Source organism: Eschrichtius robustus, chromosome 12 (assembly GCF_028021215.1).
Source record: "Eschrichtius robustus isolate mEscRob2 chromosome 12, mEscRob2.pri, whole genome shotgun sequence".
Lineage (NCBI taxonomy): Eukaryota > Metazoa > Chordata > Mammalia > Artiodactyla > Eschrichtiidae > Eschrichtius > Eschrichtius robustus.
Genome location: NC_090835.1, coordinates 67658813 through 67686050, shown reverse-complemented (window position 1 = coordinate 67686050; position 27238 = coordinate 67658813). Strand labels below are relative to the sequence as shown.

At 52.8% G+C, this 27238-nt stretch overlaps 4 protein-coding genes across 21 annotated transcripts in view; 1 reads left to right on the top strand and 3 right to left on the bottom strand.

The window, feature by feature from the left end:
• SYNGAP1 (synaptic Ras GTPase activating protein 1) overlaps positions 1–2309 on the bottom strand; it is a 31469-nt gene extending 29160 nt beyond the window's left edge. For all 11 annotated transcript variants that reach the window (XR_011075690.1, XR_011075689.1, XM_068558229.1 and 8 more), the window contains exon 1: positions 2232–2309. Coding sequence is in view for 9 of the 11 variants with exons in the window: in XM_068558229.1 (XP_068414330.1) it covers positions 2232–2298 (67 nt within the window). In the remaining 2 variants the exon portion in view is untranslated. The remainder of the gene's footprint in view (positions 1–2231) is intronic.
• A 2147-nt stretch (positions 2310–4456) lies between these two features.
• On the top strand, positions 4457–6049 carry CUTA (cutA divalent cation tolerance homolog). 2 transcript variants are annotated; one of them, XM_068557711.1, is made up of 6 exons: positions 4457–4553; positions 4955–5163; positions 5323–5382; positions 5492–5537; positions 5661–5710; positions 5828–6049. In XM_068557711.1, exons 2-6 carry the CDS (start codon positions 4982–4984, stop codon positions 5952–5954), a joined length of 465 nt encoding a protein of 154 aa, XP_068413812.1. In that variant the 5' UTR covers positions 4457–4553; positions 4955–4981; the 3' UTR covers positions 5955–6049. The 2 variants fall into 2 exon arrangements, with proteins under 2 accessions (XP_068413812.1, XP_068413811.1); XM_068557710.1 differs by lacking the exon at positions 4457–4553 and adding an exon at positions 4584–4773.
• Positions 6050–6145: 96 nt separating this feature from the next.
• Positions 6146–11675, bottom strand: PHF1 (PHD finger protein 1). 6 transcript variants are annotated; one of them, XM_068558448.1, is made up of 15 exons: positions 11103–11675; positions 10200–10378; positions 10027–10108; positions 9833–9928; positions 9298–9398; positions 9054–9202; positions 8778–8873; positions 8509–8577; positions 8241–8364; positions 8063–8130; positions 7781–7885; positions 7484–7673; positions 7305–7399; positions 6953–7033; positions 6146–6785 (listed from the first exon to the last, which is right to left on the bottom strand). In XM_068558448.1, exons 1-15 carry the CDS (start codon positions 11641–11643, stop codon positions 6497–6499), a joined length of 2265 nt encoding a protein of 754 aa, XP_068414549.1. In that variant the 5' UTR covers positions 11644–11675; the 3' UTR covers positions 6146–6496. The 6 variants fall into 6 exon arrangements, 3 of the variants coding, with proteins under 3 accessions (XP_068414549.1, XP_068414550.1, XP_068414551.1); XM_068558449.1 differs by having other exon boundaries at positions 6953–7030; XR_011075705.1 differs by having other exon boundaries at positions 6759–6785; positions 7484–7662.
• An 839-nt stretch (positions 11676–12514) lies between these two features.
• On the bottom strand, positions 12515–26921 carry KIFC1 (kinesin family member C1). Of its 2 annotated transcripts, none has more exons than XM_068558848.1 (11): positions 26757–26921; positions 20558–20698; positions 20327–20420; positions 19760–19813; positions 19597–19647; positions 18990–19390; positions 17532–18311; positions 16441–16731; positions 16267–16340; positions 16064–16139; positions 12515–12611 (listed from the first exon to the last, which is right to left on the bottom strand). In XM_068558848.1, exons 1-11 carry the CDS (start codon positions 26766–26768, stop codon positions 12567–12569), a joined length of 2019 nt encoding a protein of 672 aa, XP_068414949.1. In that variant the 5' UTR covers positions 26769–26921; the 3' UTR covers positions 12515–12566. The 2 variants fall into 2 exon arrangements, with proteins under 2 accessions (XP_068414949.1, XP_068414950.1); XM_068558849.1 differs by having other exon boundaries at positions 20558–20695.
• Positions 26922–27238: the final 317 nt, after the last annotated feature.

The window sequence follows — 27238 nt, the reverse complement described above, 5'->3', positions numbered from 1 at the left end:
GGGTCACCCCTGCTCAGAGACCCCCCCACCCACCCAGGGTCCCCCTTCCCCAACTTTGCTGTTCTTCTTCCCATGCCGCCATCCCTGCAAACTGCTTCCCCTTTAAACCCCAATGCCACACACCATCACAGGGACGTAGGGGACAGGCCCTATAGAAGACAGAAATCAAATTGGTGACATCAAAGTGATAGAAAATAGGCTTAAGGAATCAGAGTCAGAGTTCAGAGGAAGAAAAATCCTGTTACCTTTACAGGATAATTAATCATGGGTATATTGCAGGAAAAGAACTGGTCTTTGAACTTCATTCCAACTGAAAGCTCTGAATAGGAGTTTTGAAAAATCTAGCCTCTTTCTGTCTATAAACGTGTTTCAAATTTACCCAATCTGCAGGTCAGAGTCAGAGATGAACCCCAAGAATACAGGTATCTAGAAACCCCAATACTTTGAAACTCTCACTATCTCAATGCCACCTCAGAGATTCTAACCAATACCCTCTAGATACAGAGATTACCAAAACCCAGGCTCTGGGACTGCAGACACTGCAGGAAACATGCCCACTGCAATCAGACCCTGAGGACCCCCAGAGGAGACATCTGTTGATACATATCATCATTACGGGAGGGACTGGTTCAGGCTGCAGCCACAGGGAAGCAGGTTAGACTTCAGGGGACACATTCCGGGAGCGGGGAAGGACATGGGGAACTTAGCTTAGGAGCAACTCTGGAAATACACACACACAAATATTGTCTGGACTTAAGTAAGGATGATTCTGGGAAGCAGATGCAAGAGACAGAAACACAGTTGAGAAAGGGGAAAGATTTACTAGGATGAGCAATTCCACGGGGCTCAGATGGGGATCTCTTGTAGGTCCTGTTCCAACCACCAAAACCTGTGTCTTTGCTCCCCAAATCTCCAACACCCCAGGAAGTAGAGGGGCCAAGAAAAGAGGAATGGGTGATAAGAGCTGGGGTCTTAGGGGAAAGTGAGTAGGCACAGACTAGTGGTGATAAGATGGGGAATGGGGTGGGGAAGAGAGGACGGGGTGGAGAAGAAATAACAAGGATGGATCTAAGAGAAAAGGAGACAGGAATGATGGTAAATCTTTAGGGACAGGGAATATACCAGAAGGGCCCAAATGGACATGGGGCAGAGGAAATGAGGTGGACCTCACAGGAGTACTAGGACAAGGGGGTCAAGAAGGAGGGGGCAAAGAGGTGGTAGAGATATAAGGGAGCTACCAGATAGAAGTGAGGGAGAAAGAGAATGGACACCAGAGAAGGGACTGATATAGGGGAAGGACAGAAGGGGGACTCATATAAGGAACGGACACCATATGGGGGGAAAGATATAGGTGATGGACACCAGAGGAGGGAGGGGGAATGGAAATAAGGATTGGAGGTGGGGGAGGGGGGTAAAAGTGGTGAAGTAAAGGAAGTGGATAAGACCCCAGGGATTACATTTCAACGGTCAAGGGACTTGATGAGGGTCAGAGTGTGGGGCAGGGTCCTAACCCGCCCCCTACTCCCATCACTCAGTCTTACTTGTATTGCCCCCTCCCCCCCCCCAACAAACACACACTGAATTTGGCCCTCCCCCTGCCCTGGTCTCTCCTCCCCCAACCCATTCCCCATTCTCTCTCTCCTCTCTTCCCTCCATCTGGACCCTCCATTCCTCTTCCCCCCTCCCCCCACTGCCTCCTTCTCTCTCCATCTGGCCCCTTCTTCTCTCCCTCCGTCTCCTGTCTTTTTCTACCCCCTACCATACTCTGAGCCCCCCACCATATTCTACCCCCCATCTTCTTGGCTTCTGTTTTCACCCCTATGTTTTCATTTTCTTCATTTTCCCCTCCTAGCCCCTCTCCTAAAACTCTGTCCTTCTATTTCCTTGATATTTTCCTCATCTCTCAGCTCCCACCTCCAAATTATTTCTGCAGCTCTTCCCCCAACCCTGTCCTTCTATCTTCCCACCCTTTCTGGCGATCTCTTTCCCCTTCATCATTTTCCCCTCAGCCCCCCTTCAAGGCCTGTTTCTTGGCCCCTCCGGCCCCTATCTACCCCTATTCTCTGACCTCCAATCCCTCCTTCCCCATTGCTCCCATCCCCACCTTCCCGGTCCTCCTCTCCCCTTCCATTTCAGCTGCTCCCCTCCCTGGCCCCAGCTCTGCCCAGCCCCCCCGCCCCTCCCCCCTTCTCCCCCCCCAACTGGCCCTCCCCCTCCCCTCACCACCGTACCTCTGAAGGGGGCATAGGACATCGCGGGGATGCTCCCCCGATGGATGGAGGCGCGAGACCTGCTCATCAGGCCTGGGGGGGAGGGGGCGGGGGGGCCGGGGGAGAAAGAGAGGAGAGAAAGAGGGGGAGAGAGAGGGGGAGAAGGAGGAGGAGGTGGAGGAGGAGGAGGAGAGAGGAGCGGAGAGGAGCAGAGAGGAGCAGAGAGGAGGAGAGAGGAGGAGGAGGAGGAGAATAGGAGCCAACGGCAGCAGCGGCAGCAGGGAGAGGGAGAGGGAGGGGGGGGGCGGGGGAGCGAGCGAGAGAGGAAAGAGCAGGAGGAGGAGGAGGAGGAGAGAGTCTCTGCAGCCCCCACCCCTACTCAGTGAGAACCAGAGAGGGAGAGACCCCTGACTCAAAAACACACCAGAGAGAGAGCAGTTCTAAAGATGCAGACCCCAGACCCTGAGATGGGGAGACCCCAGACCCACAGAGAAAGATACCTTGCCACCTGGGGTGGTGGGAGGGCGGGGGATAATCTGAGGCACAAACCCAAAGTCTAGAGAAAAAGAGACCCCAGTCTCAGAAAAAAGACCTCAGACCCCCCCGCCCCCCACTCTGAGAGATGGGTCAAAGGTCAAAATCTGAGCATCCAGTCTCTAAAAGGTTCTCCATAGCCACAGAAATCTTAGACTCAAGACTCAGACGGTGATCTCAGGGACTGAGACCTAAGAACTAGACTCAAAGAAATAGATGAGACCCAGATTCAGAAAGAACCCAGACCTAGAATTAGGTCTTTGAGAACTCAGACCCAGAGAGAGATATGAGACCCCAGACTTAGATCTCAGAGAAAAGAAACTGCAGACTCGGAGACTGACAACTCGAGAGACACAGAAACTCCAGACCCTGGGGGCGGTGCGGGCGGGGCCCGAAGAGACACTCAACTAGCCCGGAGATGCAGAACTCAGAGACCCCAGACTCATAAAGAAGAGTTTCTAAGATCTCTGAGAGAGGGTGATCGCGGACCCAGAAACCCCCTAAACAAAAACCAAGGAAACTCAGTCCTGAGAAAGATGCCAATGCAAATAGTGAAAGACCCCACAGAGATCTATCTCAGAGACAAACTCCAAACCCAAAGACAGAGATCTCAGGGAGACCCCAGCCCCAGAGAGGCAGGCATGAGAGAACTCAGCCTGGGAAATGCCCAGTCATACCCACAGAGCAGACCAGAGACCCCAGACCTAGGAGGGAGGGGGAATACTGGGTAGGGGGTGACGCAGAGCGTTTTTCTCCCTGCCTCCTCCCACCTATTTCTCCTCTCATTGGCCCCTGTCTCCATTTTTGGGTCACAGGATGTGCTTGGGCCCCAGGGAGGTTATGTAGGACAGGTCCTGGCTCCTAGGGGGATGGGTTAAGGGAAGGAGACCCAAGACTGAGAGGTAGACCTGTCCCGGAGAGTGAAACAGCAAGGGGATAAGGGACAAAAGAACCATCACTACTTCCTGGTGTCCTCTCCATATCCCCAACCTGCAGCCCTTCCTCCACACCCCATACCGATTCACCAGTCTGTCTCCAGCTTTGGGGTTTCAGTTAAGAGGGCTGAGCGCCCTCAGCCCCATTTTAATCATCTTCTATCCCATTTACAGGGTCTCACTCTGTCCTTTTTTTAAAATGCATCTTTCCTCACCTAGGCATGGTCTTGCCATGCCGTGTCTGCCTAATCACTCCCCCCTACCCAGGGACAGCTGGTTCCTCAGGTTATACTTGTGCATTCCCCAATTCAGGCATCTGTCACTCCTAACCAAAATGGCAGGGGGCGTTCTCTCCACCCCCTGAGGTTCAATCTCCTAAGACCCTCCCACTCCTTAAGGCCTCGGGAACAGTTTAGGGGCTGTTACTAGGCACATTCTGGGGTTTAAGGATGACTCCCCACTCCACAACCTGACGCATCGACTCTGCGGGGTCCCCAGACCCCCTTTCCTTGCGCCAGGTCTCTCATTACGTGGCCTGCGAGGCTGTCCCGCGATTGGTCTCTTCGCGTAGCTCATTGAGGTACCGCCGCCTGAGGGGACCAGCCCCCTCACGTGACAGTGGAACGCCGCTGCAGCTCTCCTCAGCCTGCAATAAGCCGTTTCCGGTTTACACGGAAACGGGTGTCCCATTTCCGTGCACGTCTGCAGATCCGTTTGTTGATTGGTTGGATCCCTCTTCGCCCCTCCCTCACTAGGAGGCGGGACAAACTGGGCCACGTGAGGGCAAGGATTGGCTGGCTCTGGGGGTTAGGGCGGTCCGGCTTCTACTGTCACGTGGCCAGCGCTGTTTTCTTATCACGTGGCTGCTGCCCAGGTAAGAAGAGGCCGCTCTTCCTAGCTTTGGGGCCCTTTCTCGGCGTAACGTGTGGCCTTTGATATTCAACTCTCCTCTACCAGCATAGGCTGCATGAGGGGGGGGGCGGGCTCCCGCATTCCTGCTCGGCGGAGGGGTGAGTGACCGGCCCCGCCTCTTCCGGTCCTCGAAGCTTCGACCACCACCCGCACCCCAAATCCCAGAGGTTGGCCCGGAGGAGGTAGTGAAAACCGAGTCTTTGTCTTAATTTTCCAAGTTTCTCTCTCAGCTTCAGGGACCTTTTCCTTCGGGGTGCAGAAGAGGGAAGGCAGAGCCTGAGTGTCTATCCAAGCAAAGGGTTCCCGGGGTGCAATTTCCTGGGGTATTTATGGGGAGACACAGAATTCATCTCCTGCTCTCAGGCCGCTCTGCTCCTCTCGCTTCTTTGGATGCCGGCCCTGCTGCCTGTAGTCTACCGCCTTCTGTTGCTACCCCGAGCCCTGCTGTCCATGGCTTCAGGAAGCCCCCCGTCCCAGCCCTCGCCGGCCTCGGGCTCCGCCTATGTTGCCGGCTCGGTCTCTGCAGCCTTTGTCACCTGCCCCAACGAGAAGGTCGCCAAGGAGATCGCCAGGTGGGGACCTCAGTGTGGAGCGAGGAAGGATGCTTAGGAAGGGAGAGTTGGAGGTGGGGGAGAAGAGTGTCCTCCCGCTGCTTCCTGCCTGTCTCTGGGCTGCCAGTGCACAAATCCGGGTCACGGGGTCTCTAAATGGGGCTGTCTCTTCACCTTCAGGGCTGTGGTGGAGAAGCACCTGGCAGCTTGCGTCAACCTCATTCCTCAGATTACATCCATGTGAGTCATAGAAGTTGGGGGGTTAACCTACCTTTCGGGTCTGACTGGCAGTCTTTTTTCCTTTGGGGAAATCTTTGCTGCCACAACGCTCTCTTCCTGACCTTTTCAGCTATGAGTGGAAAGGAAAGATTGAGGAGGACAGTGAAGTGCTGATGGTGAGAAACGTTCCCTCACCCAACAAAAACTTAATTCCCTGACCACTTACTTTGATCCCCGTCCCTCGTCTGAGATCCTGAAATCAATTTCACCCTTTGATTCAACTGTCTTCCCCCCCTTAGATGATTAAGACCCGAAGTTCCTTGGTTCCAGCTTTGACAGATTTTGTTCGGTGAGGACTTTATGGGTAGAGGTGAGGGTGTGTCCTGTGGGGTGAGACTTGCTGGGCAGTCTGAGGGGGTGGGCTCCTTCGGGTAAATCTTTGAGTGATCCCCCATCTTTTTCCCAGTTCTGTGCACCCTTACGAAGTGGCCGAGGTGATTGCATTGCCTGTGGAACAGGGGAACTCCCCGTACCTGCATTGGGTGCGCCAGGTTACAGGGTCAGTTCCTGAGTCCGGCACAGCCCCACCGTGATGAGCCTTTGTTTTTGCCACGTTCCCTTCATATACTTCAGTGCCCCCAGCCTTCCAGGTGATGACCGGACCCTTAATAAAGCTTTAGTTCTGTCATTTTCCTTTTTCCTTGTCAAAAAGTGAATTTGGTTGGGAAGATCAGAAGTGCTTCTAGTCCCTTTGTTCTCATCTTTCAGAATGACTCAGAGCTGCTAAGTTCATTTATCTTTATTTCAATGATACAGAGCCCAGGATCCTTTATCATCCTCCCCTCCTCAGTCTCCGTCCCCAGGGGTTAAATAATTTTTAAAAATATTTAAAAAGCTGTAACAAAATAACATCAAAGGAAATGGGAAGAGGAATGGGGGAAGGGTCAGGAATCATGAAGGGAGTAGAGAAGAGAGAGCCTCTTCCCCAACCCCCCACCTGGATTCCAGCCTGGGCAGTAGGGCGAAGTACCCCCTACCGCCCCAGGTACATCCCAGCTGTAGGTGAGGTCAGAGGTCAGGGTATGAAAGTGCCGGTGTATGTGAATGGGGAAGTAAGTGGGCAGAGGCAGGCCGTTCAGAAGATGCCCCCTCCTCCCCACTCAACCAGGTACTGCACAGAGCCATCAGGCCGTACTCTCCGAGCAAGGACCCGGACGGGGTCCCCTCGGGACAGGTAGCCGACCCCACCTCGGACTCCTCCCCCAGTTCCAGGAGACAAACTACGGCACAGGGGAGAAGGGGGTGCTGAGCGTCTGGGAAGACCTGGGGAGGGGGCTGGGACTGAGGAAGATGAGGCAGTCATCGAGTGGGGGGCACTTTTAGGGAGGTCTGTGGGGAAACCAATGTGAAGTTCCAGGGGTGACCTAGGGAGAGAAGGCAATTGTCAGTCCAGACGGAGATTAAGGACTGACCAGAAATGGAGACCGTATGTGGATTAGAGGAACAAAAAAAACGGTTAGAGACCAAGGAACTTAAGAGCACAGAGGCGAAGAGCACAGAGGTTATCACAGGTAAAGGAGTAGAATCTCACCTGTCTGGGGGTTCACCATCCCCAGAGGTCCCTGCGGTGCTGGCAGAGGGGTGGAAGGAAGCGAACATCCGGATGGGACTGCTAGGGTTGGGGGAGGGGGAAAGTCAGGACCCGAAGCAGGGGAACAGGACCCTCTCCCCTGAGAGGGCAGAGCTCAAACACTACCCTCAAGGAACCCCTGTCCCCAGAATACTGGGAAGCAGACATTGGCTCTAGGTCTCTCTAGGAAAAGAAGTGGGCAGCCAAGGGAGAGAGGGGAAAGAATTCTGGGTGAGAAAGTCCAGAAGATGTAGACGACTGGAAGAGAGGTTCCAAGGGAGTACACCTGGCTGGAGGCAGGAGGTGCACTGACCTGGGCAGGCAGCGGGCATCTGTGGGCCGGAAGTTGTAGCCGCTGCTGCCCTGGTAACTCTGGTTAGGGCTGGAGGGTGGTGGAGACACTGAGGCCTAGAAGGAGCAGAGGACTGAGAGATAATCCTTGATTTCTTCCCACACCACCATTTGCCCCACAGGGTGCCCCTGCCCTTGTACCTGCAGTGCCCTCTGCAGACGAGCCCGCTCCCTCTGCTCCTGGGGCTCGGGCTGGTTGCGCACTGCTGAGGGTGGCCCCAGCTCCTCCATTTTCCCCTTCTGCCTCCTCCTCAGGGGCTCTGGCTCCGGCCTCCGGCGCTTCCCCAGGGGACGTGAGACCCCTCCCCCAGGGCCCTGCCCTGAAGGGAAGCTGTAAGAGGCCTCCTTATCCCCCCAGCCCCCTCCCGGACACCCCAAGACCTCCCCGTTTCCATACATACACCCTGAGAACTTCCCCATCCCCCCTGGACCAGTGACCTGGTGGGGGCTCCATCTCCAGTAGGGGGCTCCACAGGGGGAGGGATCCGAGCATGGAGACCAAACAAGCATTTCCTCTTCTTAATCTCCCTCCCTGAAATGAAACTGGGGTAAGGAGAGAAATAATAAAAGGTCAGTGCCGTAGAAAAGGGACCCTCCTGTGCCATTACTCAGTCCTTTTCAGAGGTGATCTTCCAGGTGGGCTGCAGCCCCTCCCCTCCCCTCCCCTCCCAGGCTGCCATACCATATCTCCATCTCTTTCTGAGCCTCCCTCCAACTCACCGGTCCTTGTGGCTATTGAGAGCAGAGAGGAGCCTGGAAGAACGTTCTCCCTTGGGGGTGTCTGAGAGCTGGGGGAGGGGAAGGAAAATGGGGTCAGGGGAGCAGTGATTCTCTCCCTTCCCCTCTTCTCCACATCTCCCTAGTCCACCCTGACCCCCAGAGCTGCACTACCCCTTACCTCCCCAAGGAGCAAACTGTCCCAATTCTCAGAGGTGAAGGGGAGGATCTCACGGTCAAAATCAAAGTATTTTTTCTTACAGCAAACGCTGAGGTGGTAGAGGACAAGATGAGCCACGTCCACCCTGGAGAAACATTAACTTGTCAAGGTGGTAGAAGGGTTACAAAAGCCAGGGGGTGTCCCAAGGCGAGGGGCTGGGGCCTGTAAGGTGAAAAACTGGGGTTGCTGAGGGAGGAGTTACACTGAGGTCATGCCCCATCCAGCTCACCAGCGAAGCTGTAGCCTCCGGACCTTCTCAGGGCCCCCCTGACACACACAGCATTCAAACTCATAGAACCTGGACATGGGCAAGAGGGAGAAAAATACTTTTTACAGGAAAACTACATCATGCTGTTGGGGGGGGGGGGGACTCCCAAGCAAGGACGGGGCCAACGGGTAAGCAAAGATGCAGAGGTTGGGAAGAGACCAGGTCTGGGATGGAAGGGTGGGGGACAGAGGTGATGGAGCAGAGCTCTTGGAGAGCCCAGCCAGGCTCACCTGTCCCCGTAGAGGAGGGGCTTGCTCAGACACTGGGTGCAGGCCTCATGGAACCACTGTAGGCAGCTCCTGCACTGCAGCATCTTCAGGTTCCACCTGAGGGGAAACACGGGACCAGTGACCCCCAAATACCCCTCCTTAACTGCCCCAAACCCAGCTCACCACCTTCTCCCACACCTTCAACACTCCAGCCAGCCACCGTTCTTTCTCCTTCATTCCCTGCATCCACCACCGCCCCCACAACTCATTCCCTAACCCCCGCCCCTCACTACTCACTCCCCAGGGCCACCACAGTAACAGTAGCTCTGCTGCCGGTTGCTCAGATGCCCAGCGTCCCAGTCCAACCCCTTTAGTCCGTACGGCAGGGAGAGCTTCATGCCCAGCATGGCCCGGGCATAGGGGCCCTTCTTCAGCGCACCTCCCCTCTGCAGGTGGAACAGGCAGGCGGCCTCAGGGGTGGGGGAAGAAAGGACTCGGGAGAGGCTGGGGGTGGGAGGCTCCCACAGGAAGGTGCCTTTACCTTGGTAGCGATGGCAAAGACGCACTGGCGGCAGACCCAGGATGTGCCCTCTCCCTCTCCGGGGGCTGGGGCCCTTGGAACGTGGCAGTCCTGGTGATAAGCTGAATAACGATAGTATTGATAGACCACTCATTGCGTTGCATACCTGTCTGCACTAGGTGTTGGGACAGGAGAAGTCTTACCCATCTCATTTCATTCTTGACCGTGGTCCTGCTGGGGTGGGCGTGTTACCTTTATTTTAATAGCAGGTGAGGCAGCTGTGGCTCTTAAAAGTTTAGGGACTTGCCCAAGGTCATATGGATAGAAAAGGGTGTATTTGAACTACTTTCTGCCTGCAGAGCTCACACGTCCCATCCCATGTTTGCCGCTCCCTGTGCTGGAAGGGAGGTTACAGGATTGAGGAGACGGGCCAGAGCAGTGACTTGGGGACTCAGGCCAGGACAGGTGGTATAAGGACCAGTGCTAGAGGGAAGAGTGAGAGGCAGCCTGGAAGGCCCAGGGCAAGCTGGACCATTCAGGTGTCCCGCTCTCTCACCGTGGCGACACTTCTCACAGCTGACCAGCCGGTTCCCAGGGACCACAGTCTCAGAGCGACATACACAGCAGAGGAGTTCCTCCCCAGGGAGGGCAGCTGTGAAGAACAGTGTGTCAGAAGGCCTGTCCTTAAGCCCTTTCTGCCCCCCATACCAGGTTTCTTTTCCACGGGATGCACACCCTCAGGCCTCTCACCAGGGCTGATGTCTTTCCATAGAACCAGAAACTGGGAATCATCCTCAAACTGGACCAGACACACCTCCCGAGCACTGTCCACCTGGAATGGGTGAGCACAGAAGATCAAATGGAAGTCAGAACTAGATAAGGGAAATGAGAAAAGGTGACAAGTCAGAGATCAAAGGTCTTACCTTTTTGATGGTCCCCAAGTATAGCAGCCCATCTGTCCATCTGGCCAGCACATCTTGACCCTCCCAAAGTCGAGGCCTGGGGCCTGAGGTGGGAGCAGGGGAAGCTGGGTCCCAAAGTGGGGGGGCACCAGAGCGGCTCAGCCGGGGGGGCTGTGCCATTGCATCCTGGGGGGGCCTAGCTAGAAATGGGATGGGAGGAGAAAGTTATGAATACTGAGGAACTGGTCCCCATTTTCTTTGCCTATTTTTCTGTCAAGGACTCAAGCAGGTGTGCCCCCAGTCTCCATTTCCCTGAGACACCTGGATAGGAAACCACTGGGCCCCCCTCCCGAGCTTCTTGACTCCAACTCTCCCAACACAGTCACCACTGGCTCTCTTCTCCCTACCCCCCCTACCAACCTAGTTCTCTAGTTTCCCAGCTTCCAGAGCTCCCCTGGGATGTTATATCCTGGCCTTGAGATTTTAACAGAAACAATGGTTGCAGAGGCAAAGGTTACCACTCAATTTCTACTACCACCTTCTACTGCTGTTTAGAAGGATCATAATTGGGGTACTGTTTCCCAGAGATGTGTTTTAGGAGCTTTTTCTGGAGATGTTTTCCAGAGTGGAAACGGTTGCCTCCCGGGCCCGCGTGTCTCATTCAGAACAATCATCTTGATGCCAGGTTATGTCAGGTCACCCTTAAATTCGGGGCTCCCACCCCCGGGTTAGATAACTTCCCTGAGTGCCCCGGGAGGGGGGCGTGTCCCAGTCTCGGTCTCTACTCCCCATGACGGCGAGTCCGAGAGGGGACTTGAGTCGGCCCGACCCGATGCCCAGGCGGCGCGGCTCTCCCGCCCGCGCCCTGCGCGCCGACCCCCGGCTCCCTGCCCCCCCCACGGGCGCCTCCCGCCGCCTCCTTACCAGTGACAGCTGGGGCCGCCGGGAGCCGGGCAGAGGCAGACGTGGGAGACCGAGGCGAACCCCCCGCGCGGGGAGGGCACGTCTGGGCGTCGGGGGGCGTGCAGGCAGAGACCGGGGGGTCCCCAGGCCCAGCCCCTCCGTCCCGGCGGCTCTGGGGCGTATGACGCAGCAGCCAAAGCAGCGGCAGCAGCAGGAGGAGGAGGCGGCGGGGGGAAGGAGGGGAGGGGAGGAGAGGGGAGGGGAGGGAAGGGAAGGGAAGGGGAGGAAAGGGGAGGGTGGTGGGAGGGGAGGACTGGGGGGAAGGAGGAGCCGGGGGGTAGGGGGGCGGGCCCCACCTCACCCCACCTCCCTCACCTCCAACAGGCCTGGAGGGTGCCGAGCAAGCAGCGCCTTCTCCGCGGATGGGGCGGGCGGACTGTCGGACCCGGCGGGAGAGGGAATCCCCGCAGCCCCATCCTCCAAAGGGAGACCTGCCCTCGGGGCAGGAGGAAATTCCCCCTCCCGGCCGCCGGCCTCCGGCCGAGCCCTCACCCCATGCCATATCCGTTAACTGCCCCCTTAACCTTCAGGGTCATTCCAAGTCCCAGCCCCCCAGCCCTAGTTCACGACCCCGCCCTCCACTCACCCTTCTCATTGCCCCCGCCCTCCCCCCGCCTTTGCTCCGGCCCCGCCCCCGCTGTGCCTAGCTGCCCCCCCGCCCACCGTCGCCGCGCTTCTGCGCACGCGTGACCCCTCCCGCGCGCGCGGCACCTGGGAGGACCCAGCCCCTCCTTTACGGGGCGGTGGCCCTCGGCGGTTGGCGCGAGGGAGTCGGTGCTTGCGTCCCGCCCCGCGCTTCTAAGGCGGGCCCACGGACCGGGAGGGCTAGTACCGAGGCGGTGACGCCGCCGAGAGCCAGCCAATGGGCAGCGGGCGGGGCCAGCCCCGGCGGTTCGAACGGGAAGGCAGGGAAAGAGCGGGAGGAAAGAGCCAGCAGTTTGTGGGAGGGAGCGCCAGCCACGCCCCTGGGCTCGGGTTCCTACCTTCCCACACTCGCCAGAGGAGTTCCTGCCCCGGGCTGGGGTGGCCTTTGGCAAAGGGGAAACAGAACTAGTGACTGTGGATACCTAGTGGGCAACTCCTAGGCGTGGACGACGGGGGCAGGGTATGGGAGCTGGAGGCCACCCCACTCCGGGGATTGTCTGTTAGGGAGAAAAGCCGAAGCCCTAACCCCGCGCAACACACACAAATGCTTGGCAGAATGGAAGATCCACAGTTTCCATCTTTACAGGTAGGAAAAATATCTCCCTTATTGGGCAACCGCTAATAAAACCTTTATTAAAAAAAAAACAAAAAACAAAAAACCCTCTTCTTTATTTCATAGGCCCAGGTATCACAGTGCCCCCCTCCCAATAAAGCACCCCCCACCGCACCCCCTTCCCCGTGTGTCTCACACACACACACACACAAAATCTAGATCCATCTTCATTTCCTATTGGCCTGGGCAGTACCAATAACACACTGGTTCACCTGCGGGCAGGGGGTTTAGACAAACAAAATAAAGTTTTCAGAGTAACCAAAAGAACAGTTTTCTCCAAATCACCTCCCAACCCCCAATATTAGGGCTGCCCTCAGAGAATCCTAAAATAAGGGCTCTGAAAGGAGGTTCAGGCTGGTCTCAGTTCTCCCATGCCCACGAGGTATTCTAGGTCTGGAAGAGGAGGAAAGGCCTGAGAAGGGAAAAAAGCCCCACACAGGAGCAGAGAGAGGAGCTTTTGTTTCTAGCAGTACCTCGGACTAGACACCCCCAAAGCCCTCCCAACACTAATGCTTAATAAGCTAGATAAAACAAGAACAACACAAATTTAGGAACCAAGGCTATTTGGAAAATTAATGATTCCAAGCCTAGGGGAGGAAATGTACAAGATGGATCTGGAGTAAAGACTACTGGGGACCTATCTAAAGGACACAGGAGCCAAGGTGGAGCTTCCACTGGCCAAAGATGGGCAATTTGAGCATCAGAAAGAATAATGACCGCAAAGGATATATACCAAAAGTACAAGCATCTGTAAGATGTTACCTCCTGGATAAAAACTCACTGTTCACCTTTGAAAGTTGCCAGGATACCAACTTATAATACTGAAAATTGATAAAGAATCTAGCATTTAGGGCTTCCCTGGTGGCGCAGTGGTTGGGAGTCTGCCTGCCAATGCAGGGGACGCGGGTTCGAGCCCTGGTCTGGGAAGATCCCACGTGCCGCGGAGCAGCTCGGCCCGTGAGCCACGGTTGCTGAGCCTGCGCATCTGGAGCCTGCGCGTCTGGAGCCTGTGCTTGGCAACGAGAGGCCGTGATGGTGAGAGGCCCGCGCACCGCGATGAAGAGTGGCCCCCGCACCGCTATGAAGAGTGGCTCCCGCTTGCCACAACTAGAGAAAGCCCTCGCACAGAAACGAAGACCCAACACAGCCATACATACATAAATAAAAAGAATGTAAGCAGACAAGAATAGCATTAAAAAATTAAAAAAAAAAAAAAAAAAGAATCTAGCATTTATCCTATCTTACCTATATGGACTGAATTTCAGAATAACCAAATAGATGGCAAGGGGGAGTTATTTACAGAAGAATTGTGATTAATAAATGTAGAACAACTGAGAAAATTAGAAAATCACCATTTTAAAAAAATCACCATTTAAAAACTCCCTAATAATAGATCTAGATAGCATCACTGATAAAATCACTAGGGGAAAAAGTTGATAGGGAGTGTTTAAATGGATAGATCAGGCTGACAATACCCAAATCCAATGATCAATTTTTATATCATTAAAAGTGGAACAATTAGGGGGAGGGGGAAAAAAAGTGGAACAACTAGATACTAGGTGCCTCCTGATATGATGCAATAGAAAGTGTATCACACCATCGAAGTTTTTTTCCCACGAAATTTAAACCTGATTCAAATCAAGCCTCTAAATCTACAAAAATTGTGAAGGAAAGAGGAAGCAACCAGCCAAAATCTAGAATATGGTATATTCTATAGGACAAAATGACCCTACTTCTTCAACAAATAAATGCTATAAAAGGGGATGAGATTATTATAGATTAAAAGAAACTCGGACTTCCCTGGTGGCGCAGTGGTTAAGAATCCGCCTGCCAACGCAGGGCACACGGGTTCAAGCCCTAGTCCGGGAAGATCCCACGTGCTGTGGAGCAACTAAGCCCATGTGCCACAACTACTGAAGCCCGCGCACCTAGATCCCGTGCTCCGCAACAAGAGAAGCCACCACAGTGAGAAGCCCGCGCACCGCAATGAAGAGTAGCCCCGGCTCGCCACAGCTAGAGAAAGCCCACGCACAGCAACGAAGACCCAATGCAGCCATAAATAAATAAATAAAAATTTAAAAAGACACTCGAGACAATTTCAACCAAATGAAATGGGCGGCCCTTGCTTTGATCCTGAACAGAGCAAACCTAATGTATAAAAGGCATTTCTGAGACAATCGGGAAATTCAACATCAACTGGGTATTAGAGGATATTAAAGAGTTCATGTTGTTGGGTGTTAATGATGTTGATAGAACTTTACTTGGGGACTTCCCTGGTGGCGCAGAGGTTAAAAATCCACCTGCCAATGCAGGGGACACGGGTTTGAGCCCTGGTCCGGGCAGATCCCACTTGCCGCAAAGCAACTAAGCCCCTGCACCACAACTACTGAAGCCTGTGCACCTAGAGCCCACGAGCCACAACTACTGAAGCCCGTGCGCCTAGAGCCCATGCTCCCACGACGAGAAGCCACCGCAATAAGAAGCCTGCGCAGCCCCCGCTCGCCGCAACCAGAGAAAGCCCACGCGCAGCAATGAAGACCCAAAGCAGCCAAAAATAAATAAACTTAAAAAAAAAAAAAAAAGAACTTTACTTGAACTTGCAAGCTTGCAAGGGAAATCCTGATTAAAGTAGAAGACCAGGGCAGGGTGCTAAGGTGGCTGACTACTACCATGGCAGCAAGAGTGCAGAAGGGCACACATGATCAGAGACCCCGAATAAAGCCAGAACACATCGTAGGGCTATATATACCCTCAGGAAAACAAGTAACCAGAAGAAAAAATTACCCTCTGGAGGCAGACAGTAAAGAAACATCCTGACTTAACTCTAGTAGAGGGAGCTTAAGTCTCCTAGAGAATTCATGGCCATGGACACAGCTGATCTTCGTGGGGATTGGAGCCTGAATTCACACTATTTGGAATAGTCTGAAAAACCTGTACGTCTTTGATCCAGGAATTCCATTTCAAGGAATCTCTCCCTAGATAGTTAGATGTAACTAAACAAATATAAAATGATAATGTACAAAGTTAGCCAACATGGCCTTGTTTGTAATAGTAAAAGGGTGGAAACAATCCAAGTGTCCAGTAGAGGGAACTGGTGGATAAACTTTGGTGCATCCACACAGTGGAGTCCTAGGCAGATGTAAAAATAATGGGATCATCTCTGTGCTGGTGGGGAATAATCCTGGGGCTGTCTTGTTAATCAAAAAAAGAAAAAAAAAAGCATGGGACAACATAATACATGAGAGGGGGAGAAGAGATGTCTTACATAAGAAGGAGGTAAAACCCATGCATGTTGCTTGTATTTGCAAAAAGAAACATTGGAAGGATAAGTAAAATGATAAATGATGAAAATGATTACTAGGGCAAGTGGGGAGAATGAGGACGGGGCGGTGGTTAAATCTCACTTGTTGTATATAGCTTTCTATTGATATAGTTTTGACCTTTCAACTACCTATTTTTAAAAACTTAATTAAAAACCCCCAAAAGTCAATAGTTAAAAAAAAAAAAAAAAGGATCCAGGTAGGTAGTGCCCCAGATGCCTGGCAAATGTACATCCATTCTGGATGAACCATGCCCCCTGGTCTGAAGGACAGCAGGGTAGGGGTGGAGAAGCCTATATAATCCCCAGGAGGCCTGACAGGGATGGGACTGGTAGTGACCGCACCTTGGAGGCAAAGCGTAGGGAGTTGAGGGACTCGGAGACGTTCTCTTCCAGGGGAGAAATGTTCACAAACATGAGCCTGTGGAGAGAGAGGGGGCCAAGCCCCAGCATCAGGGGCTGGGCAGAGCCTGGACCAGGTCTTCACGGTGTTGCCTCCCCCACCCTGACCCCAACATTGTGGTTCCCAGCCCACCCCTTCCCCTCACATCTTAGCGCTGCCGCCCAGAGAGTTCTGCAGCAGGTAGGTCAGCTTGCTGTTCCGGTAAGGCACGTGGGACTCCTAGAGGGTTGCGGGGGACAGGTGGTTAGGACAGGGCTGGGTTCAGCATGGCCAGCCCCAACCTCTCCCTGGGGTCCGCCTGCCCCACCCCCATTACTACCTTGTTGCTCAAGGCCATGATGACCAGCCCCAGCGTGGACAGGCTGCTGTTAATGGCCTGCGTTTCCCGAAGGCGTTCCCGCTCCCCAGGGCCGAGGGCCAAGCCGGGGTCTAGCCGCTCACTCCCAGCCAGGTCCACAAGGCTGAGGGGGGCCGCGCACTGCAGGCCTCGGCCAGCATGCTCCCCAGAGATCTGCAGCTGGAACACGCTGTGACTTCGTGATGATCGCTCATTCTGGGCTGTGCGGGCCACAGCCCGGTTCTGGCGGGCCAGATGGAGCAGGGCCTCCACCTGGGGATGGAGAGCAGCAAGAGGCAAAGGCAGGCAGAAGTCAGTACATAGCTAGGTCAGGTAAGGCGATGAGCAAGACTCAGCACCTGCCCTCCTGATGCTTTCTTTCTAGCCAGCAAAAGAATAAGTAAAATACACAGTGTGTCCGAGAGTACTAAGGAGTAAAATAAAACAGAAAAATAGTGTGTGAGGGTGACGGTTGCAATTTTAGAAAGGATGGCCAGCGGGAATTCCCTGGTGGTCTAGTGGTTAGGACTCTGTGCTTTCACTGCCGGGGCCCGGGTTCAATCCCTGGTTGGGGAACTAAGATCTCACAAGCTGTGCAGTGCGGCCAAAAGTTAGGGAAAAAAAAAAAGGATGGCCAGGGATGGCCTCAATGCCTTAAAATCTTAAGTGAGGGAGCAAGCCCTTCCAGGAGAGGAGCAGGAATGTTCTGGCAAAGGAGACAGCACGTGCAAAGGCCCTGATCTGAGGGTGTGACGAGCAGGCTGAGGAACAGCCAGGAGGCCAGCATGGATGTCATGAACTGAGCAAGAAGAGTGGGCAGAGGTGAGACCTGAGATTGACGGGCAGGGCCCAGTGGCACCTGCTTCAGCAGGCCCATCACTTCTCTCCACTCCTTGGTTCCACAAAGGCGGATGCACCTCATAGCCCACCAGCCAAAACTGAATGTGCAACCTACCCTCACCACTCACCCTTCCTCATCCTCAACGTTCTCCTGCCCCTGCTCGTCCACCTCCATCCTTGTCACCCTGCCCATGCCTCCCCAGTGTCCAGGCCTAGTGCCCCTCAGCGCTTACCTCTCTCTCACAGGAGACAGGAACATATCGGGCGTTGGTGACAGTAAGCTCCTCGCTCCCCGGCCCTGCCCGGCGAATCTCACACTCACCCCCATGGCCCTTCCGGGTCCCAGTGGCCAGCAGGTCTCGGACAGTCTCATTGTAGATCTCTACGTAACTTGCCACAAAGCTGTAGGTCCAGCCCTGGCCACTTAGCTCCTGGGCCACAGAGAAGAGGTGCCGCAGGGCCCGAGGGATCAGCCCCTCCACCTGGGGGTCTCCCCCAGGCCCACCCTCCATGGTGAAGGTCTTGCCGCTGCCTGTCTGGCCGTAGGCAAAGATGCATACTGGGTAGCCATCCAGGGCTGACTGGACAAGCATGGAAATCTCTTCAAACACTTCGTCCTGTCCACTCCCTGGTGGGAATACCCGGTCAAAGGAGAAGTCATGGCGGGTGGGGGCGGCTGGCGCCCCACTCAGGGTCCCACGCCGCTCGTCAGACCGGGAGAGGCTGAGCCGGGTTGGAGGGTCGGAGGGCCCGCTGGGGCCGGAGGGAAATAGCAGGAAGCCAGAGGGTGGGGTGGACTCCCCTGGAAGGACGGGGCGGACCCGGCAGAAGACACGGACATTGCCTTTGAGTTCCTGCAGCTGGTTGTGTAGCCGCCGGCGCTCCATCTCGAGCCCATGGAGACGTTCTTCCCGCTTAGCCAGTAAGGCCGCCTGGGCTGCAGCCTCCTGGCGCAGGGATGCCACCTCCGCTTGGCTGCCCGACAGAGCAGCTTCTGATGCCTGTAGCCTCCCCTGTCCAGAACAGAGCAGACACAGAGGGTGAGATGCAACCAAGAATAAGAACAAGTCATGATGGGATGCGGGGGTGGGAGGTGGGCTGGGCCCTGCCCCCAAGGACTTCACAGTCTGGTAAAGAAAGAGATACGGAAATAGGAATCATAGTACTAGAATAGGGAGTGCCATGGGAGCATCCAGAAGGGGCACAAGGAGGATGATATCTAGGCTGACACCCAAAAGTATGGGAGTGGACCAAGGGAAGGATGGAGTGCAGAAAGAATACTCCACAAAGAGGGACGTGTATATGCAAAATGCCCTGAATTGAGAATCGAGTCATTTGAGAGACTACAAGTAATGCAATCTAGTTGGTGCTCGCCAAGGAGTCAAATGGATGAGAAGAAGGAGAGAGAATGCGTGGGAATTTTTATCAGGAAAAGAGAGAAAGAAGAAAGGGGGTGGAGAAGTAGAGGCGACACAGACCCGGGGGAGATACGGAAACAGAGTCAGGATAGGGTGAAGTGGGGCAGAAAGCAAGACAGAGTCAGGAGTGGGCGGGGGGTGGGGGCGACGGGGGAGCAGGGTAGTGAACGGAGGTGTACTGCCAGTGAGAGGCGGTCAGGGATTCGAAGCCCAAAGTGACTTCCAGGCAACCTAGAAAGAAGGGTCAGCATTTGGCGCGAAGCTGGCCCTTACCTCCTGCTCCTCCAGCCGGGCAGCCAGTCCCCTCCGCTCCTCCTGCAATTCCAGCTGTTCTTTCTGGAGCTCTTGCACTAAGCCCTCCTGCGTGCCCAGCCGCTCTTCCAGCTCCAGGACCCGGGCGCTCAGGTTCCCCAGCTCCCGTTGGCCCTGCTCAGCCTGCGCACGCATCCTGGCCAACTCCTCTTCCAGTGTCCTGCGCTCTGCCCCCAGTTCCGTGGCCTGTTGCTGGGCCTCCCTGAGCTGGTTCCGCAGCTGTTGGTTCTCCTGGTCCAACAACTGGGTCCTCTCACGGCAGCATTTCAGCTCTGCGTTTAGGTCACATAACTGACCCTTTAAGTCCCAGGCCGGACGTTTGCTGGGTTTCTTCCTTCCCACCACAGGAGGAGCAGCTGTTGCTAAGATGGGCACAGAAAAGACAAAGGTCAGGGAACTCTTGGCTCTGTCTCGCTCTCTCCTCCCTCCTAGCCTTTAGGGCCTCACACCTGACCCTCCATCTCCTTCTTCTTCAGACAGGGAAGAGACCAAAAGGAATTTTCTGGGTACTCACCACCTCCTCTTCCCTATCCCAGCCTCTCACCCAAGGATTATATTTGTCACCTACTGCCAGGCTTCTGGGCAGGAACAGCAGGGCCTGGCTTCTGATTCTTCAGCACTAGAGAATTGGGGAGGTGACATAAGGAATTATAGCATCAGGGTCCCTCCACCTCCATCCTTCTCCCTTTACCCCCAATCCCTTCTCGGCCCCAGCTCTTAAGCATTGTTACCTGTGGCGACAGCTGTGGAACATCGGGGTCCTGTCTTCCTGGGAACTTTCGGCACTGTCGGGAGATTGGAGAGGAAAAGCAGAGTCATGATTCTCAGGGTGGCATGTACTCTGGCTGGGCTGAAGGCAGAGGAGCTGCTTTTTCAGAGGATTAGAAGAAATAAGATAACTTCCTTCTTTCCTTAAATCTGACCAACTCCTAGAGATATCCTTCCTAGGACCAACAAGCCAAGAAACAAGTTGAACCAAGACAAGCAAAAAGAGCAAGGGGGCAGAACCAGGTGTAAAGTACGCTAGCATGTGTGTAAAACATGTTGGGGAACACGCCCATATTTGCTTGCAAACCCACAGAACATCCCTGGAAGGACTCACGGTTGCCCCTGGCGGGGTACTGGGTGCCTGGGGAACATGGGCAGGAGGGAGATTTTTCACTGTATAACAACTTCTGTGCCTTTGGAATTTTGAAACAAGTGAAACATATTACCTATTCAAAATAAGCTAAGATTGAAAGAAAAGAAAAAGAAAGAAGTGAGTTGAAGAGAACTGGACTTTGTGCCCTGGAGCCCACCTGCGGTCTGGCCTTGTGTCTGTGGCACAGTGGTGAGGGCCGTTGCTCTGGGGCGGGACGTGGCAACTTTGGTGCCCAGGCCTCGTGTCCTTTTCTGGGGAAAGACAAGGATGGGGGGGCGGAGTCCATAGTTACCCTCTCTGATGGTTTTATACACACACACACACACACACACACACACACACACACACACACACACACACACTACATGGATTTCCAAACCCAGCTCACCTTCTCAGGCTCCAAGTCCTCCTCCATCTGGTCAGGACCCCTCTTCAGCCTGCTTCCCGGAAGAGGGAGCCGGGAAGGGGCCTTGGCCAGGGCTCTCTTCAGCTCTATGTTCCCCTTCACTTCCAACAAGGGGGACCTCTGCTGGGAAGAGAGAGACCCTTCAGACAATACCCTGTGGCCCAAATGTCCCAAGAACTCCCGTTTATGGCCCCCCAGCCTAATTCTCATCAGCACCAACAAGCATTATATGAGTACCTCTTGTGCCACAAACTGCGGCTCACAGATGATGTGCCGTCTAAAAACCATGGAGAGAGGTGGGACGTAACACAATCCCTAAGGGAATAGCTGGACAGATGCTGAATTTCAGCTAAGTTTAAGGGCAGTACTTAAAAAAGCAGGGAAAAGGAACACTTCTTTCAGAAGGCAAAACCTTAAGCTTGCACATGGTACAGCTGGGAAACCACTACGCCCTTTTAGGTAAAGCTGAGATCATAAACAAGGGAGCAAGTTGGAAGAATAAGGTTGAAAACTGGGCAGGAGGAGCAGGTAACATTTATTAGGAACTGTTTCAAATGCTTTATCTGTATCAACTGACTCAAACCTCCCAGCCCACTGAGGAGGAGCTATTATTAGCCTCATTTTGCAGATGAGGGAAGGAAGCCTGAGAGGTAAACTAGCTGGTCTAAAGTCATCAGTGAATAAAAAGCAAAGCCAGGGTTAGAATCTAGACAGTCTGGTTCTGGAGGCCATGTTTGTAACCACTTGACCACACTGTCTCATAGGGCATTGATGCCAAGCTAAGGAGTTTAGGCTTTAGCCCTGCATATATGGAGAGCCAGATACAGTTTCTGATCAGGCATGTGAAAAACATACAAAAGAGCCTATTATAAATAATAATAGGGACTTCCCTGTTGGCACACTGGTTAAGAATCCACCTGCCAATGCAGGGGACACACGTTCGAGCCCTGGTCCAGGAAGATCCCACATGCAGCGGAACAACTAAGTCCATGAGCCACAACTACTGAGCCTGTGCTCTAGAGCCCGCGAGCCACAACTACTGAAGCCCGCGCACCTAGAGACTGTGCTCTGCAACAAGAGAAACCACCACAATGAGAAGCCCGCACACAGCAACAAAGAGTAGCCCCTGGTCACTACAACTACAGAAAGCCCACGCGCTGCAACGAAGACCCAATGCAGCCAAAAATAAAAAAATAAATAAATTTATAAATAAATAAATTAATAATAATGAGGTGTAAGTAGGCTGACTTGCATGGGGAAGACGAGGAAGCAGAGGCATGACCAGTCTGAAGACCACCGAAGTACAGGTATGAAGTAGGGGCGTGGGAAAGAAAGATCCTCTCCTCTAAGCAGCCCAGTTCAGTGCCTGGGGATCATGCCCACCCTATAGTTACTCCTACATAGGATGACCAACTATTCTGGTTTGCCAAGAACTGAGAGGTTTCTTGGGACACAGCATTTCAGTGCTAAAACCAGGTCATTCCTATGCAAACCAGGACAAGTGGTCACCCTACTCCTATCCCACCATCAGGAAAGCACAATGTATAGATCAACTTCTGATTTTCACTATAGGTAACTATTAATTCCAAGGCCAATCTCTCTCTGGCCTTCAGTTTACTTCATTCATTCAATATTTACAAAGTGCCTATTACATGCCAGGAAATGATCTGGATTCTGGAGTAACAGACGTGGTCCCTGCCCTCAAGATTGTGACAGGACAGTAGGCAAGCGAAGCATTTAAAGAGATGATTAAATCTTTACCAAGTGCTATCATAAAAGGATCCCAAAGGAGGGGGTGGGCATCCAGTTTAGATGGGGAGAGTGTCAGACACAATTCTACAAAGTATTTTTAGGCCAAGCCTTGAAGATGGGGAAGAGTTGGCTTGATGGGCTTGGGCCAATGAGGAGCATTCCAAGCAGAAAGCAAGGAGAGGGACTTGTAAGGAATGACAAATTATTCTGTTCAAGTGAACACAGGGATGTGCATAGAAAGTGGGGAGAGGAGAAGAGAGGTTGAAGGGAAAGACTGTGGCAGTGGTATGCCGTGATAAGGAATCCGGGGTCTACTGAAGACAAGAGGGACACTGATGATTTTTAAACATGAGAATAGTATGACTCGATCTTTACTGAAAAAGTGAACTGTGTGCAATGCAAAGAATGAACGGAAATAGAAGATGAGGGTTATCACAGCAGAGGGACGGCGTCATTCCTTCATTCATCCATTCAACAAGGATTTGTTGCACTAGATTTGTTGAATGACTGCTCTTCTAGGCTCTGGGGTGAAAGTAATGAATGTAAAGTCCCTGCCTGCCCAGAGCTTACTTTCTAGGGCAGCCTTTCCAAACTGGGGTACAAGAGAATTAAGCTCTACAGAAAATGATCTGTTTTCTCAATTCTCCCAAGAATATAAAAAACAGCTCTTACCATCCTAGGTGCCTCAGAGAGAAGTTAATGCATTAGATACAAAGGATGCCTTAGGGCATTAGATCTTAATTCTCTTGGAACTCAGTTGAGAGGGGATGTTCTAAGAGTTTGATGGCTAAGCAGAGCTGGCGTGGGGGTGGGTGGGGAGGGGGAGTAGCCAGAGGTCAGGCAGTGAAGGAGATGGAGTCCAGTCTGACTCTAAGAAGCCTGCCCTGGTTCCCAAGATCACAGGAGGAAAATCTGGGTTTGTTTGTTTTTTAATTAAACTTCTCATTTTAAAACCATTGTAGATTCACATGCAGTTGTAAGAAATAATATGGAGAGAACTGAGAGCGCCTGAAGGGCTAATTTTTAAGAGATGCTAAGTTCAACTTTGGGAAAGTGAGGTTGAGGATGTTCACAGAACATCACTAAAGAGAAAACTCTGAAACAATTTGATATCCTGGGTTTTAAATTTTTAGCTTATTGGTTTATTGTCTTTCCTTACATTAGACTGTGAGCATCACAAGAACATGCCTGTTTTGTTCACAACTATAGAACCAGAGTGCCCAGTACAATGTCTGCTACATGGTAGGACTCAATACTTTTTTTTTTTTAATTTTTGGCAGCGCCAAACAGCTTGTGGGATCTTAGTTCCCCGACCAGGGATCGAACCTGCGCCCTCAGCAGTGAAAGCACGGAGTCCTAACCATCGGACTGCCAGGGAATTCCCTCAATACATTTTTCAAGGAATGAAATTAGATGTCCACCAGCAGGGAAATGCTCAAATAAACTGCAATACATCCAAACCATTGGCTCCTATACAAATAAAAAGGAAAAAAAAAGGAGGTGGTGTTCTCTTTTCCTGCCACCTGCAGAAATGTGCACAAAGAATGCTGATTTTAATTCACTTTCATCAAATGTAGTATGAAAACTAAATTTTTCTTTTAAGTATTTCAAGGTCAAACACTGAATTTTTAAATTACCTGTGCCCTTCATTCTCCCTACACTACCACAGTGGATCAACTAAAGACCTACCTCCCTGGAATTTGTGTGGGTTCAGAAAATGTGTTCAAAGGTTTGTTTATACAGGCCAACTCCTAAGAGTACAGCATTTATTTTTCTCCCATCTATAAAGCTAGACAGGATGACTCCCAACTTTCCACAATAAGCATATGCACTTAACCTTCTATAAAAACAGATTTTCATGGAACCCCTCCTATACCCACTTCCCTGGATCAGAGATGGATGCCCTGCTACTAAGGAATCTCCTGCACGTGCGCATCCGCTCCCACCCTCACCCACACAGGAACAGCACTCCAGCAACCCTTCCTTCTCTCCTCTGCACCATCATTTTCACTCTCTCCTGGATCATTCCAATCAGTATATAATACATGCTATTATTACTTCCAACCAAAAAGAGTTTTTCTCTCCTAACCCTGTCCCAGTCAGGCTTTCACTCCCACCATTCCACCAAAACTGCCCTCAAGGTCACAAGTCTGCTTGTGTTGGTAAATCAATTCTTTATCTTTTTGTTTCTTGACCCATCAACAGCGTGTGATACAACTGATCACTCTCTCTTCCTTAATACACTCACTTCATTTAGCTCCTGGGAGACCATCCTCTCCTGGTTTTCCTACCTCCCTGGTAGATCCTCTTCATCTCCCCAAATTTTAACAGTGGTCTTTCTATTCTCTATCTACACTCTAGGCCACTCCTATGGCTTTAAACACCATTCATATGCTGACAACTCCCAAACTATTGTCTCCAGCCAGACTTTGACCCTGAAGTCATGTGGAACTAACCTTCTCAATGTCTCCACTTGGAAGCCTAATAAACACATCAAACTTAAGGCATCCAAATCTTAACCTCCTGACATCCAACCCTCCTTCAACCTTGCTCTCTTGCAGCTTCCTCCATCTCAGTTGATATAAATCCATCTTTCAGCTGCTCAAGCAAATACACCCAAAGTCCTCTCATTCTCTTACATACCACAAAGTCTAACATCAGCAAACGTGGCCAACTCTATCTTCCAAATAGATCCAGAATCGGACCACTTGTTACCACCTCCCCTGCTACTACCATGATCCAAGTTACCATCATCTGTCACCTGGATTATCACACTCTACTGGTTCTCAACTAGGGATGGTTCTCAACTAGGGATGACTTTACTCCCCAGGGGACGTTTGACAATGTCTGGAGACACTTTGTCATGATTAGGTGGGGGTTGCTACTGTCATCTAGTGGGGAGAAGCCAGGAATGCTGCTAAACAACAGACAACTTATAGGACAATCCCCCCTGCCCCCCATAAGAAGTCAATAATGTGAAAGTTGAGAAAACCTGCCCCATTCCTAAAAGCTCTCCTTGTTTCTATCCTTTCTCCCTTACAGTCTAATCTCAATGCAGCTGCCAGAGTGGTCATCTTAAATTGTAAGAGAGATCTTGTCTCTCTTTGCTTAAAACCATCCAGTGATTCCCCATCTCACTCAGAGAAAAAAAATCAAAGTCTTCACAACGGCCCCTTTGAGGAGCAATGCGTTCAACACCCCCCTCTCTGTTACCTGACATCCCTTCCCACAACCTTCCCCGTTGCTCATTCCATTTCGGGTTTGCTACACAACTCTAGTGGCTTTGCTCTATCGGATTCCCTCTGCCTGGAATGATCTTAATAACTACTTGCCTGTTTCCCTCACCTCTTTCAAGTCTTTATTCAACTCTCACCTTCTTAATGGAGCTTACTAAGACAACCCAATTTAACAGTCTATCTTGCCAGCTGGCCTCCCTTCCCTCTCTTAATCTGCTCAAAATTTTCCTTTTCTCCATAGCCCTTATCACCTTCTTAACAGCATTATATAATTTACTTATCACATATTGCCTGTCTCCCCATGGAAATGGCAGCTCCATGATGACTGGGATCTCTGCTTGCTCACTGCCGCATCCCAAGGACATAATAGGTGCTCAGTAAATATGTGATGAATAAATATGAGAAGGTTTCTATTCTTTTTCATTGTCACATCACACTGCTCTGCTCTCTGGCTGGCAGGATACAAAGAGTATCTCTTCAAGTTGAAACCTGACTTTGGGTAAATCTGAATGTGAATACTAGTAAACAGAGGATTCAGGCAGGAGGCCTTTTCTGGCACCAGAAGTCAACCCACTCTCACTGTCACAAACACACCTCTCTCCACTGGAGAGGGGAGGCTGCAGGTGGTTGTGAGGTGCGGCAGGGCACTGATGAGAGAAGAAATTAAGTTAACCAGTCCCACTGAGCAGAGATCTCTGCAAAACCTGGGGAAGGAGAGATAATGAGGAGTCCTTCAGTTCACAGTACTCCATTCCCTCTCTCCCCTTCCTACACCCCGAAGAGGCCGCAAAGAGGAGAGAGGACACGAAAGGACATCAGCAGGGATTTGGCCTCAGACACCACTTCCCTAGAGCTAGTGGTCATCTCAGAACTCACACTGCAATAGTGAGTAGGAATGGACAGGTGGGAACGTGTTCAGACAAGCCTGAGAATTCGAAATGGGAAATCCTGGAAACATGAAAGTGAGCAAGGGCGTGGGGGACACCCTGAAGCTGCGGGAAGGCAGGCAGACTCCCCCCACCCCCCACTCCTGGGGCTGCTCCCTGCCTTCTCCACTCTCCACCGCTCATCCCTTTCCACTGTGCGGGGGCGCACGACCTTGGCCCTGCAGGCTGGCAGAACTGAGGCCGCCGGCACGTCAGCACTGGGGGGTGGGGCGGCCAGCTGTCGTCCCAGCGCCGACCCCTACTCACCTGCGGCTCCATGTCCAGCTCCGTGCCACACACGCCAGGGAAGCGCAATGGAAGAGGACAGGGCGCCGGGGCTCCTGGGACCCGCGTTCTCTCGCGCGCTCGCGACACAGAGCACGCGCGTTCCGGGCTCCGGCGCTGCCAGCCCGGCGCCACACCCGCCACTTTTGAATTTCAACGGCCGCTACCCTGCTCACCTCGCTCCGCACTCAGGGGCCAATCGTCGCCGCCGCCACAGCCGAGGGCCAATCGCAACGCCCTCCACCTCCCGAGGCCACACCCCGCCCGGCCACCGCCTTCCCGTTCCTGCTTCCCCTGCACAGGGAGGCAGGCGGGTTAGTCACACTTCCGGCCTCACTGTTTCTTTTCTCACCCCACCCCTCCTCTAGCTGGAGTCGCGCGGAACTTCCGCTCGGCTCCCGGCCGCCGCTCGTTGCGTCACAAATTGCAGGGAACACGCCGCCCTAACGTAACTCGTGTGGGGG

Coding starts and splice junctions, on each gene's coding strand:
- KIFC1 (XM_068558848.1), bottom strand. Junction 20,421..20,557: donor AGGACTTGGAGCCTGAGAAG/GTGAGCTGGGTT, acceptor GTCTTTCCCCAG/AAAAGGACACGAGGCCTGGG. Junction 16,732..17,531: donor CTGTCTCCTGTGAGAGAGAG/GTAAGCGCTGAG, acceptor CTCCATCCCCAG/GTGGAGGCCCTGCTCCATCT.
- PHF1 (XM_068558448.1), bottom strand. CDS start 11,643: ATGGCATGGGGTGAGGGCTCGGCCGGAGGCCGGCGGCCGGGAGGGGGA. Junction 9,399..9,832: donor CTGTGAGAAGTGTCGCCACG/GTGAGAGAGCGG, acceptor ATCGTTATTCAG/CTTATCACCAGGACTGCCAC. Junction 9,203..9,297: donor TCTTTGCCATCGCTACCAAG/GTAAAGGCACCT, acceptor TTCCACCTGCAG/AGGGGAGGTGCGCTGAAGAA.
- CUTA (XM_068557711.1), top strand. CDS start 4,982: ATGCCGGCCCTGCTGCCTGTAGTCTACCGCCTTCTGTTGCTACCCCGA. Junction 5,164..5,322: donor GTCGCCAAGGAGATCGCCAG/GTGGGGACCTCA, acceptor CTTCACCTTCAG/GGCTGTGGTGGAGAAGCACC. Junction 5,383..5,491: donor ATTCCTCAGATTACATCCAT/GTGAGTCATAGA, acceptor TGACCTTTTCAG/CTATGAGTGGAAAGGAAAGA.